The 13,424-nt window shown below is 50.4% G+C and overlaps 1 protein-coding gene across 1 annotated transcript in view; it reads right to left on the minus strand.

Annotated features, from left to right (window-relative positions):
* Nucleotides 1-13,424, minus strand: part of FTCDNL1 (formiminotransferase cyclodeaminase N-terminal like) — a 119,093-nt gene that overhangs the window by 42,071 nt on the left and 63,598 nt on the right. The window contains 2 exon segments of the mRNA XM_073645616.1: nt 9,381-9,382; nt 9,483-9,633. Of these exon segments, the coding sequence (XP_073501717.1) occupies nt 9,381-9,382; nt 9,483-9,633 (153 nt within the window).

Below are 13,424 nucleotides of genomic sequence, written 5' to 3' on the forward strand. Positions count from 1 at the left end.
ACCAGCTCTGTCTGTCTGCTTTTCCAACAGCTCTGTGTGTCTGCTGCTCCACCAGCTGTGTGTCTGCTGTTCCACCAGCTCTGTGTGTCTGCTGTTTCACCAGCTCTGTGTCTGCTGTTCCACCAGCTCTGTCCTTCTGCGGTTCCACCAGCTATGTCTGTCTGCGGTTCCACCAGTTCTGTGTGTCTGTTGTTCCATCGGCTCTTTCTGTCTGCTGTTCCACCAGCTCATTCTCTCTGGTGTTCCACCAGCTCTGTGTGTCTGCTGTTCCACCAGCTCTGTGTGTCTGCTGCTCCACCAGCTCTGTGTGTCTGCTGTTCCACCAGCTGTGTGTGTCTGCTGTTCCACCAGCTGTGTGTGTCTGCTGTTCCACCAGCTGTGTGTGTCTGCTGCTCCACCAGCACTGTGTCTGCTGCTCCACCAGCACTGTGTCTGCTGCTCCACCAGCTCTGTGTGTCTGCTGCTCCACCAGCTCTGTGTGTCTGCTGCTCCACCAGCTCTGTGTGTCTGCTGCTCCACCAGCTCTGTGTGTCTGCTGTTCCACCAGCTCTGTGTGTCTGCTGTTCCACCAGCTCTGTGTCTGTTGTTCCACCAGCTCTGTGTCTGTTCTTACAAAAACTCTGTGTCTGCTGTTCCATCAGCTTTTTCTGTCTCCTCTTCCACCAGCTCATTCTCTCTGCTGTTCCACCAGCTCTGTGTGTCTGCTGTTCCACCAGCTCTGTGTCTGCTGCTCCACCAGCTGTGTGTCTGCTGTTCCACCAGCTCTGTGTGTCTGCTGTTCCACCAGCTCTGTGTGTCTGTTGTTCCGCCAGCTCTGTGTCTGTTCTTACAACAACTCTGTGTCTGGTGTTCCATCAGCTCTTTCTGTCTGCTCTTTCACCAGCTCATTCTCTCTGCTGTTCCACCAGCGCTGTCTGTCTGCCATTCCACCAGCTCTGTGTGTCTGCAGCTCCACCAGCTCTGTGTATCTGCTGCTCCACCAGCTCTGTGTATCTGCTGCTCCACCAGCTGTGTGTCTGCTGCTCCACCAGCTCTGTGTGTCTGCTGTTTCACCAGCTCTGTGTCTGCTGTTTCACCAGCTCTGTGTGTCTGCTGCTCCACCAGCTCTGTGTGTTTGCTGTTCCACCAGCTCTGTGTGTCTGCTGTTCCACCAGCTGTGTCTGCTGTTCCACCAGCTCTGTGTGTCTGCTGTTCCATCAGCTGTGTGTCTGCTGTTCCACCACCTCTGTCTGTCTGCTGTTTCACTAGCTCTGTGTCTGCTGTTTCACCAGCTCTGTGTGTCTGCTGTTCCACCAGCTCTGTGTGTCTGCTGTTCCACCAGCTCTGTGTGTCTGCTGTTCCACCAGCTCTGTGTGTCTGCTGTTTCACCAGCTCTGTGTGTCTGCTGTTTCACCAGCTCTGTGTGTCTGCTGTTTCACTAGCTCTGTGTGTCTGCTGTTTCACCAGCTCTGTGTGTCTGCTGTTTAACTAGCTCTGTGTGTCTGCTGTTTCACCAGCTCTGTGTGTCTGCTGTTTCACCAGCTCTGTCCTTCAGCGGTTCCACCAGCTATGTCTGTCTGCGGTTCCACCAGCTCTGTGTGTCTGCTGTTCCCCCAGCTCTGTGTGTCTCCTGTTTCACCAGCTCAGTCCTTCTGCGGTTCCACCACCTCTGTCTGTCTGCTGTTCCACCAACTCTGTGTGTCTATTGTTCCACCAGCTCTGTGTCTGCTCTTACAAAAGCTCTGTGTGTCTGCTGTTCCATCAGCTCTTTCTGTCTGCTGTTCCACCAGCTCATTCTCTCTGCTGTTCCACCAGCTCTGTGTCTGCTGTTCCACCAGCTCTCTCCTTCTGCGGTTCCACCAGCTCTGTGTGTCTGCTGTTTCACCAGCTCTGTGTGTCTGCTGTTCCACCAGCTCTGTGTCTGCTGTTTCACCAGCTCTGTCCTTCTGCGGTTCCACCAGCTATGTCTGTCTGCGGTTCCACCAGCTCTGTGTGTCTGTTGTTCCATCAGCTCTTTCTGTCTGCTGTTCTACCAGCTCATTCTCTCTGCTGTTCCACCAGCTCTGTGTGTCTGCTGTTCCACCAGCTCTGTGTGTCTGCTGCTCCACCAGCTCTGTGTGTCTGCTGTTCCACCAGCTGTGTGTGTCTGCTGCTCCACCAGCACTGTGTGTCTGCTTCTCCACCAGCTGTGTGTGTCTGCTTCTCCACCAGCTGTGTGTGTCTGCTGCTCCACCAGCTCTGTGTGTCTGCTGCTCCACCAGCTCTGTGTGTCTGCTGTTCCACCAGCTCTGTGTGTCTGCTGTTCCACCAGCTCTGTGTGTCTGCTGCTCCACCAGCTGTGTGTCTGCTGTTCCACCAGCTCTGTGAGTCTGCTGTTCCCCCAGCTCTGTGTGTCTGCTGTTTCACCAGCTCAGTCCTTCTGCGGTTCCACCAGCTCTGTGTGTCTGCTGTTTCACCAGCTCAGTCCTTCTGCGGTTCCACCAGCTCTGTGTCTGCTGTTCCACCAGCTCTGTGTGTCTGCTGTTCCACCAGCTCTGTGTCTGCTGTTCCTCCAGCTGTGTGAGTCTGCTGCTCCACCAGCTCTGTGTGTCTGCTGTTCCACCAGCTCTGTGTGTCTGCTGTTTCAACAGCTCTGTGTGTCTGCTGTTTCACCAGCTCTGTGTGTCTGCTGTTCCACCAGCTCTGTGTCTGCTGTTTCACCAGCTCTGTCCTTCTGCGGTTCCACCAGCTATGTCTGTCTGCGGTTCCACCAGCTCTGTGTGTCTGTTGTTCCATCAGCTCTTTCTGTCTGCTGTTCTACCAGCTCATTCTCTCTGCTGTTCCACCAGCTCTGTGTGTCTGCTGTTCCACCAGCTCTGTGTGTCTGCTGCTCCACCAGCTCTGTGTGTCTGCTGTTCCACCAGCTGTGTGTGTCTGCTGCTCCACCAGCACTGTGTGTCTGCTTCTCCACCAGCTGTGTGTGTCTGCTGCTCCACCAGCTCTGTGTGTCTGCTGCTCCACCAGCTCTGTGTGTCTGCTGTTCCACCAGCTCTGTGTGTCTGCTGTTCCACCAGCTCTGTGTGTCTGCTGCTCCACCAGCTGTGTGTCTGCTGTTCCACCAGCTCTGTGAGTCTGCTGTTCCCCCAGCTCTGTGTGTCTGCTGTTTCACCAGCTCAGTCCTTCTGCGGTTCCACCAGCTCTGTGTGTCTGCTGTTTCACCATCTCAGTCCTTCTGCGGTTCCACCAGCTCTGTGTCTGCTGCTCCACCAGCTCTGTGTCTGCTGTTCCACCAGCTCTGTGTGTCTGCTGTTCCACCAGCTCTGTGTCTGCTGCTCCACCAGCTCTGTGAGTCTGCTGCTCCACCAGTTCTGTGTGTCTGCTGTTCCACCAGCTCTGTGTGTCTGTTGTTCCGCCAGCTCTGTGTCTGTTCTTACAACAACTCTGTGTCTGGTGTTCCATCAGCTCTTTCTGTCTGCTCTTTCACCAGCTCATTCTCTGTGTTGTTCCACCAGCTCTGTCTGCTTTTCCACCAGCTCTGTGTGTCTGCTGCTCCACCAGCTCTGTGTGTCTGCTGCTCCACCAGCTCTGTGTGTCTGCTGTTCCACCAGCTCTGTGTGTCTGCTGTCCCCCCAGCTCTGTGTGTCTGCTGTTTCACCAGCTCAGTTCTTCTGCGGTTCCACCAGCTCTGTCTGTCTGCTGTTCAACCAACTCTGTGTGTCTATTGTTCCACCAGCTCTGTGTCTGCTCTTACAAAAGCTCTGTGTGTCTGCTGTTCCATCAGCTCTTTCTGTCTGCTGTTCCACCAGCTCATTCTCTCTGCTGTTCCACCAGCGCTGTCTGTCTGCCATTCCACCAGCTCTGTGTGTCTGCAGCTCCACCAGCTCTGTGTATCTGCTGCTCCACCAGCTCTGTGTGTCTGCTGTTTCACCAGCTCTGTGTCTGCTGTTTCACCAGCTCTGTGTGTCTGCTGCTCCACCAGCTCTGTGTTTGCTGTTCCACCAGCTCTGTGTGTCTGCTGTTCCACCAGCTGTGTCTGCTGTTCCACCAGCTCTGTGTGTCTGCTGTTCCATCAGCTGTGTGTCTGCTGTTCCACCACCTCTGTCTGTCTGCTGTTTCACTAGCTCTGTGTCTGCTGTTTCACCAGCTCTGTGTGTCTGCTGTTCCACCAGCTCTGTGTGTCTGCTGTTCCACCAGCTCTGTGTGTCTGCTGTTTCACCAGCTCTGTGTGTCTGCTGTTTCACCAGCTCTGTGTGTCTGCTGTTTCACTAGCTCTGTGTGTCTGCTGTTTCACCAGCTCTGTGTGTCTGCTGTTTCACTAGCTCTGTGTGTCTGCTGTTTCACCAGCTCTGTGTGTCTGCTGTTTCACCAGCTCTGTCCTTCTGCGGTTCCACCAGCTATGTCTGTCTGCGGTTCCACCAGCTCTGTGTGTCTGCTGTTCCCCCAGCTCTGTGTGTCTCCTGTTTCACCAGCTCAGTCCTTCTGCGGTTCCACCACCTCTGTCTGTCTGCTGTTCCACCAACTCTGTGTGTCTATTGTTCCACCAGCTCTGTGTCTGCTCTTACAAAAGCTCTGTGTGTCTGCTGTTCCACCAGCTCATTCTCTCTGCTGTTCCACCAGCTCATTCTCTCTGCTGTTCCACCAGCTCTGTGTCTGCTGTTCCACCAGCTCTCTCCTTCTGCGGTTCCACCAGCTCTGTGTGTCTGCTGTTTCACCAGCTCTGTGTGTCTGCTGTTCCACCAGCTCTGTGTCTGCTGTTTCACCAGCTCTGTCCTTCTGCGGTTCCACCAGCTATGTCTGTCTGCGGTTCCACCAGCTCTGTGTGTCTGTTGTTCCATCAGCTCTTTCTGTCTGCTGTTCTACCAGCTCATTCTCTCTGCTGTTCCACCAGCTCTGTGTGTCTGCTGTTCCACCAGCTCTGTGTGTCTGCTGCTCCACCAGCTCTGTGTGTCTGCTGTTCCACCAGCTGTGTGTCTGCTGTTCCACCAGCTGTGTGTCTGCTGTTCAACCAGCTGTGTGTGTCTGCTGCTCCACCAGCACTGTGTCTGCTTCTCCACCAGCTGTGTGTGTCTGCTGCTCCACCAGCTGTGTGTGTCTGCTGCTCCACCAGCTCTGTGTGTCTGCTGCTCCATCAGCTCTGTGTGTCTGCTGTTCCACCAGCTCTGTGTGTCTGCTGTTCCACCAGCTCTGTGTCTGTTGTTCCACCAGCTCTGTGTCTGTTCTTACAAAAACTCTGTATCTGCTGTTCCATCAGCTTTTTCTGTCTGCTCTTCCACCAGCTCATTCTCTCTGCTGTTCCACCAGCTCTGTGTGTCTGCTGTTCCACCAGCTCTGTGTGTCTGCTGCTCCACCAGCTGTGTGTCTGCTGTTCCACCAGCTCTGTGAGTCTGCTGTTCCCCCAGCTCTGTGTGTCTGCTGTTTCACCAGCTCAGTCCTTCTGCGGTTCCACCAGCTCTGTGTGTCTGCTGTTTCACCAGCTCAGTCCTTCTGCGGTTCCACCAGCTCTGTGTCTGCTGCTCCACCAGCTCTGTGTCTGCTGTTCCACCAGCTCTGTGTGTCTGCTGTTCCACCAGCTCTGTATCTGCTGTTCCTCCAGCTGTGTGAGTCTGCTGCTCCACCAGCTCTGTGTGTCTGCTGTTCCACCAGCTCTGTGTGTCTGCTGTTCCACCAGCTCTGTGTGTCTGTTGTTCCGCCAGCTCTGTGTCTGTTCTTACAACAACTCTGTGTCTGGTGTTCCATCAGCTGTTTCTGTCTGCTCTTTCACCAGCTCATTCTCTCTGTTGTTCCACCAGCTCTGTCTGCTTTTCCACCAGCTCTGTGTGTCTGCTGCTCCACCAGCTCTGTGTGTCTGCTGCTCCACCAGCTCTGTGTGTCTGCTGCTCCACCAGCTCTGTGTGTCTGCTGTTCCACCAGCTCTGTGTGTCTGCTGTCCCCCCAGCTCTGTGTGTCTGCTGTTTCACCAGCTCAGTTCTTCTGCGGTTCCACCAGCTCTGCCTGTCTGCTGTTCAACCAACTCTGTGTGTCTATTGTTCCACCAGCTCTGTGTCTGCTCTTACAAAAGCTCTGTGTGTCTGCTGTTCCACCAGCTCATTCTCTCTGCTGTTCCACCAGCTCTGTGTGTCTGCTGTTCCACCAGCTCTGTGTGTCTGCGGTTCCACCAGTTCTGTGTGTCTGTTGTTCCATCAGCTCTTTCTGTCTGCTGTTCCACCAGCTCATTCTCTCTGCTGTTCCACCAGCTCTGTCTGTCTGCTGTTCCACCAGCTCTGTGTGTCTGCTGTTCCACCAGCTCTGTGTGTCTGCTGCTCCACCAGTTCTGTGTCTGCTGTTTCACCAGCTCTGTGTCTGCTGTTCCGCCAGCTCTGTGTGTCTGCTGTTCCACCAGCTCTGTGTGTCTGCGGTTCCACCAGTTCTGTGTGTCTGTTGTTCCATCAGCTCTTTCTGTCTGCTCTTCCACCAGCTCATTCTCTCTGCTGTTCTACCAGCTCTGTGTGTCTGCTGTTCCACCAGCTCTGTGTGTCTGCTGTTCCCCCAGCTGTGTGTGTCTGCTGCTCCACCAGCTCTGTGTGTCTGCTGTTCCACCAGCTCTGTGTGTCTGCTGTTCCACCAGCTCTGTGTGTCTGCTGTTCCACCAGCTCTGTGTGTCTGCTGTTCCACCAGCTCTGTGTCTGCTGCTCCACCAGCTCTGTGTCTGCTGTTCCGCCAGCTCTGTGTGTCTGCTGTTCCGCCAGCTCTGTGTGTCTGCTGTTCCACCAGCTCTGTGTCTGCTGTTCCACCAGCTCTGTGTCTGCTGTTCCACCAGCTGTGTGTGTCTGTTGCTCCACCAGCTCTGTGTGTCTGCTGTTCCACCACCTCTGTGTGTCTGTTGTTCCACCAGCTCTGTGTCTGTTCTTACAAAAACCCTGTGTCTTCTGTTCCATCTGCTCTTCCACCAGCTCATTCTCTCTGCTGTTCCACCAGCTCTGTCTGTCTGCTGTTCCACCAGCTCTGTGTGTCTGCTGTTCCACCAGCTCTGTGTGTCTGCTGCTCCACCAGCTCTGTGTCTGCTGTTTCACCAGCTCTGTTTCTGCTGTTCCACCAGCTCTGTGTGTCTGCTGTTCCACCAGCTCTGTGTGTCTGCTGTTCCACCAGCTCTGTGTGTCTGTTGTTCCACCAACTCTGTGTCTGTTCTTACAAAAACTCTGTGTCTGCTGTTCCATCAGCTCTTTCTGTCTGCTCTTCCACCAGCTCATTCTCTCTGCTGTTCCACCAGCTCTGTCTGTCTGCTTTTCCAACAGCTCTGTGTGTCTGCTGCTCCACCAGCTGTGTGTCTGCTGTTCCACCAGCTCAGTGTGTCTGCTGTTTCACCAGCTCTGTGTCTGCTGTTTCACCAGCTCTGTCCTTCTGCGGTTCCACCAGCTATGTCTGTCTGCGGTTCCACCAGCTCTGTGTGTCTGTTGTTCCATCGGCTCTTTCTGTCTGCTGTTCCACCAGCTCATTCTCTCTGCTGTTCCACCAGCTCTGTGTGTCTGCTGTTCCACCAGCTCTGTGTGTCTGCTGTTCCACCAGCTCTGTGTGTCTGCTGTTCCAACAGCTCTGTGTGTCTGCTGTTCCACCAGCTCTGTGTCTGCTGCTCCACCAGCTCTGTGTCTGCTGTTCCGCCAGCTCTGTGTGTCTGCTGTTCCGCCAGCTCTGTGTGTCTGCTGTTCCGCCAGCTCTGTGTGTCTGCTGTTCCACCAGCTCTGTGTCTGCTGTTCCACCAGCTCTGTGTCTGCTGTTCCACCAGCTGTGTGTGTCTGTTGCTCCACCAGCTCTGTGTGTCTGCTGTTCCACCACCTCTGTGTGTCTGTTGTTCCACCAGCTCTGTGTCTGTTCTTACAAAAACCCTGTGTCTTCTGTTCCATCTGCTCTTCCACCAGCTCATTCTCTCTGCTGTTCCACCAGCTCTGTCTGTCTGCTGTTCCACCAGCTCTGTGTCTGCTGTTCCACCAGCTCTGTGTGTCTGCTGCTCCACCAGCTCTGTGTCTGCTGTTTCACCAGCTCTGTTTCTGCTGTTCCACCAGCTCTGTGTGTCTGCTGTTCCACCAGCTCTGTGTGTCTGCTGTTCCACCAGCTCTGTGTGTCTGTTGTTCCACCAGCTCTGTGTCTGTTCTTACAAAAACTCTGTGTCTGCTGTTCCATCAGCTCTTTCTGTCTGCTCTTGCACCAGCTCATTCTCTCTGCTGTTCCACCAGCTCTGTCTGTCTGCTTTTCCAACAGCTCTGTGTGTCTGCTGTTCCACCAGCTCAGTGTGTCTGCTGTTCCACCAGCTCAGTGTGTCTGCTGTTTCACCAGCTCTGTGTCTGCTGTTTCACCAGCTCTGTCCTTCTGCGGTTCCACCAGCTATGTCTGTCTGCGGTTCCACCAGCTCTGTGTGTCTGTTGTTCCATCGGCTCTTTCTGTCTGCTGTTCCACCAGCTCATTCTCTCTGCTGTTCCACCAGCTCTGTGTGTCTGCTGTTCCTCCGGCTCTGTCTGTCTGCTGTTCCTCCGGCTCTGTCTGTCTGCTGTTCCTCCGGCTCTGTCTGTCTGCTGTTCCTCCGGCTCTGTCTGTCTGCTGTTCCTCCGGCTCTGTCTATCTGCTGTTCCTCCGGCTCTGTCTGTCTGCTGTTCCTCCGGCTCTATCTGTCTGCTGTTCCTCCGTCTCTGTCTGCTGTTCCTCCGGCTCTATCTGTCTGCTGTTCCTCCGGCTCTGTCTGTCTGCTGTTCCTCCGGCTCTGTCTGTCTGCTGTTCCTCCGGCTCTGTCTGTCTGCTGTTCCTCCGGCTCTATCTGTCTGCTGTTCCTCCGGCTCTATCTGTCTGCTGTTCCTCCGGCTCTATCTGTCTACTGTTCCTCCGGCTCTATCTGTCTGCTGTTCCTCTGGCTCTGTCTGCTGTTCCTCTGGCTCTGTCTGCTGTTCCTCCGGCTCTGTCTGCTGTTCCTCCGGCTCTGTCTATCTGCTGTTCCTCCGGCTCTGTCTGTCTGCTGTTCCTCCGGCTCTATCTGTCTGCTGTTCCTCCGGCTCTGTCTGTCTGCTGTTCCTCTGGCTCTATCTGTCTGCTGTTCCTCCGGCTCTATCTGCTGTTCCTCTGGCTCTGTCTATCTGCTGTTCCACCAGCTCTATCCCTCTGCTGCTCCACCAGCTCTATGGTGCAACAATGGTACTGCCATTAGAGTGAATGGATGTTGCTGTTTTGGTGCTAATAAGATAAAATAACTGAATAAAACCTTCAAAATGGGTTTCTACTACTATAATATTGACTTATCATTAGGTTAGGAATCAATATCTGATTGGGTGGGGGGGTTCCGACCCCCCATAAACCTCCAACCAGTTCTCGGCAGCTCCTGCTGCGGCCGTATGTAAGCAGTGTACAAAGCAGAACACTACAGCTCTGAACGCTGTTGACTGCTGCCATGTACTGACAATCACCTCTAAATACTTTACCTGGCATTATCATTTGTCATCATCTTTAAATAGTAAGTACAAATGTTAAAATCTTAATGCTGTTATAGAAAGTTTAGAAAGACATACCTCGCAATCTTACCACATTGTTCTAATGTAACTTCTGATAAAGGATAGATGGGTACCAGGTCAATGGCTCCAAGACAGGGGTGTACACCATCATGTTGGGAATGGTCAATACATGAGAAACCTTCCACACAGGAAGACACAACAGACGTACCTTAATAAATGGTAGAATTATATCACATGATTGATTTCATTACTAGTACATTAACACATATTCCAGCTAATAAAATTAGCATTAAAGCATTAAATATTTTATATCATACATAAAACTCTCCTATTTTCTGTAGAAAGACAGGAGGCAAGAAGCAGTGAACTTCTGTCAATAGCGGACCTTATGGCTTAATAAACTGCGTATTATTTACCAGTCGGAGCTATATGAATTCACTCACATCCCATTTAAGGGTATGTTCAAGTGTGACAATTATACTGTGGAATTTTAGTGGCAGAAAGTCCAAGGAAATCCAGAATTTCACTGTAGAAATGCTACAGATTTGCTGCACATTTCACCCTTTTAAAAACTGCATTTACATACCCGTTGTACACAGTATCATAGCTATGGGTGTTGCAGAGGGGGAAGTTGCACTGGGCCCACTCATATGGTAGGGCCTACTCAGTGTGACCGTCACTCTTACCTGTGTTAGCACATTCAGCTGTCAGTGGCTTGTTCTGAGTCTACATTGTTATCACTATAGTTACACATAGAGAAAACAGGGCATTTGAACAAGCACATGGCTCAGGAAAGTGAGAGCCATGATTAAGAGACCTGCTCTGAAAGAAGTCAGTACTGGGCTAGGGATTTTGCAAGATTTATAACAGCTTGTCAGGAACAGAAAGGGAGGGGGAGGTAGGTGTGCTGCTAACTACTGTATGTAAATCAATGGGCTGGAGAGAAGTGGTTGGTATGTTAGGAGTTAACTTCTCTCCTTGAATGTAGCTACTGCTAACACTTGGCCAGGGTCTGGGCAGGCACTGTTGGCTGAGCTACATGGAAGCAACTGTACACTAAGTAATATAAAAGCTCACATTAGAGGAAAATGACAACAGATAGAAAAAGCAAGTCAATTGAAAATTTATTTTCATGTTGTCTAATTAAAGGGAACCAGCTTTTTTCCTATATGACCTAAAACTATCAGCTTATGCAGCGCCTCTGCTGCATTCCATAAATGCCCATACAACCCCCTGTCTCCCACTGTAAACCCCCCAAAAACCTTTTTAAATTCTCCAGAACTGCATGATAATCTGGTTTGGTCCGATAGGCGTGGTTTCGGGCCTCTCCATCCCTCTACCCGGCTGCTGCTCTCCGCCCTCCTTCTTTAATTGATGTGGATGATGGTTCGCGTCATCCACACTGCTGGGCGAAATCTTGCACCTGCGCAAAGAAATTGCGGCTCGTGCCTGTAGACTATGCTTTGCCCTACTGTGTATAGTATATGATTCTTTTTATTTTTTGTTCTGCCGCACTATAACTTTTTTGTGGGGGGAACTCAATGGCATTATTAGTATATCGGGTGATCAGAGACCATTATTAGTATATATATTGGGGAATCAGATGGTATTATTAGTATATGTGGGAGGATCAGGTGGCATAATTAGTATATATGGGGGCATCAGGGGGCATAATTGATAAATAAAGGGGGATCGAGGTGGCATAATTAGTATATATAAGGGGATCAGGTGCCATTATTAGTATATAGTGGGAAACCAGAGGCCATTATTAGTATATATGGAGTGATCAGGTGGCATAATTTTTATATATAGGGGGGTCATTGCAGGCATACAGTCTTCAGAATTTTTAAGCAAAGTAGCTCAGAAAGGAGTATATTCAATATTCACACAAGGCTTCCTACTAAAATTAGAAGAAAAATCATGTGAGAACATATCCATTGTCATTCCTTTCCTTAAGAACGGTAGAACTAAGAAACTGTAAGCAGGTTACTTGGATGCAACAACGCAGCCAATGAGGAGACAGTGGTACTTAACCTACACTATTTATTTAACTAACACAACAAGGAAAATCTATTTATAAGTATATATACAGTACAGACCAAAAGTTTGGACACACCTTCTCATTTAAAGATTTTTCTGTATTTTCATGACTATGAAAATTGTACATTCACACTGAAGGCATCAAAACTATGAATTAACACATGTGGAATTATATACTTAGCAAAAAATGTGTGAAACAACTGAAAATATGTCTTATATTCTAGGTTATTCAAAGTAGCCACCTTTTGCTTTGATGACTGCTTTGCACACTCTTGGCATTCTCTTGATGAGCTTCAAGAGGTAGTCACCAGAAATGGTTTTCACTTCACAGGTCTGCCCTGTCAGGTTTAATAAGTGGGATTTCTTGCCTTATAAATGGGGTTGGGACCATCAGTTGTGTTGTGCAGAAGTCTGGTGGATACACAGCTGATAGTCCTACTGAATAGACTGTTAGAATTTGTATTATGGCAAGAAAAAAGCAGCTAAGTAAAGAAAAACGAGTGGCCATCATTACTTTAAGAAATGAAGGTCAGTCAGTGTGAAAAATTGGGAAAACTTTGAAAGTGTCCCCAAGTGCAGTTGCAAAAACCATCAAGCGCTACAAAGAAACTGGCTCACATGAGGACCGCCCCAGGAAAGGAAGACCAAGAGTCACCTCTGCTTCTGAGGATAAGTTTATCCGAGTCTCCAGCCTCAGAAATCGCAGGTTAACAGCAGCTCAGATTAGAGACCAGGTCAATGCCACACAGAGTTCTAGCAGCAGACACATCTCTACAACAACTGTTAAGGGGAGACTTTGTGCAGCAGGCCTTCATGGTAAAATAGCTGCTAGGAAACCACTGCTAAGGACAGGCAACAAGCAGAAGAGACTTGTTTGGGCTGAAGAACACAAGGAATGGACATTAGACCAGTGGAAATCTGTGCTTTGGTCTGATGAGTCCAAATTTGAGATCTTTGGTTCCAACCACCGTGTCTTTGTGCGATGCAGAAAAGGTGAGCGGATGGACTCTACATGCCTGGTTCCCACCGTGAAGCATGGAGGAGGAGGTGTGATGGTGTGGGGGTGCTTTGCTGATGACACTGTTGGGGATTTATTCAAAATTGAAGGCATACTGAACCAGCATGGCTACCACAGCATCTTGCAGAGGCATAATATTCCATCCGGTTTGCGTTTAGCTTGACCATCATTTATTTTTCAACAGGACAATGACCCCAAACACACCTCCAGGCTGTGTAAGGGCTATTTGACCAAGAAGAAGAGTGATGGGGTGCTACGCAAGATGACCTGGCCTCCACAGTCACCAGACCTGAACCCAATCGAGATGGTTTGGGGTGAGCTGGACCGCAGAGTGAAGGTAAAAGGACCAACAAGTGCTAAGCATCTCTGGGAACTCCTTCAAGATTGTTGGAAGATGGTGACTACATCTTGAAGCTCATCAAGAGAATGCCAATTCATAGTTTTGATGCCTTCAGTGTGAATGTACAATTTTCAGTCTTGAAAATACAGAAAAATCTTTAAATGAGAAGGTGTGTCCAAACTTTTGGTCTGTATTGTATATATACACATACACACACAGACACAGGCAAGCCCTATATTGCCGGTACAGTAACAGGGTCAATACAGTATATTATGACACAGCAATACGACTAAATACAGTGTCTGTGCAATGTTCTATTACATACACCATTCTTGTTATCTAGCAGTTAAGCGACTGTTAATGCTTTTATGTCTCAACTTCACGGGTGTCACTCTCAGTACTAGGCCAGTCCCCGTTGTAGTCTCTACAAACACCTCTGATCGTTATACTGGCCCGGGGTCACCGATATTTCCCGCTAGGCTGCAAGTCCTTGATAAGCGAATCACTGCTCTCACTCGGCCCGATCAGGCCTTTTATAATAAGTACATCATTGTGCCCCTCAAACCCATTACGTTTAAGGAAACAGAGTATTTTGCCAAAC

This window comes from Phyllobates terribilis, unplaced genomic scaffold (assembly GCF_046119375.1).
Source record: "Phyllobates terribilis strain yellow unplaced genomic scaffold, ASM4611937v1 Scaffold_9__5_contigs__length_417890890, whole genome shotgun sequence".
Taxonomy (NCBI): domain Eukaryota; kingdom Metazoa; phylum Chordata; class Amphibia; order Anura; family Dendrobatidae; genus Phyllobates; species Phyllobates terribilis.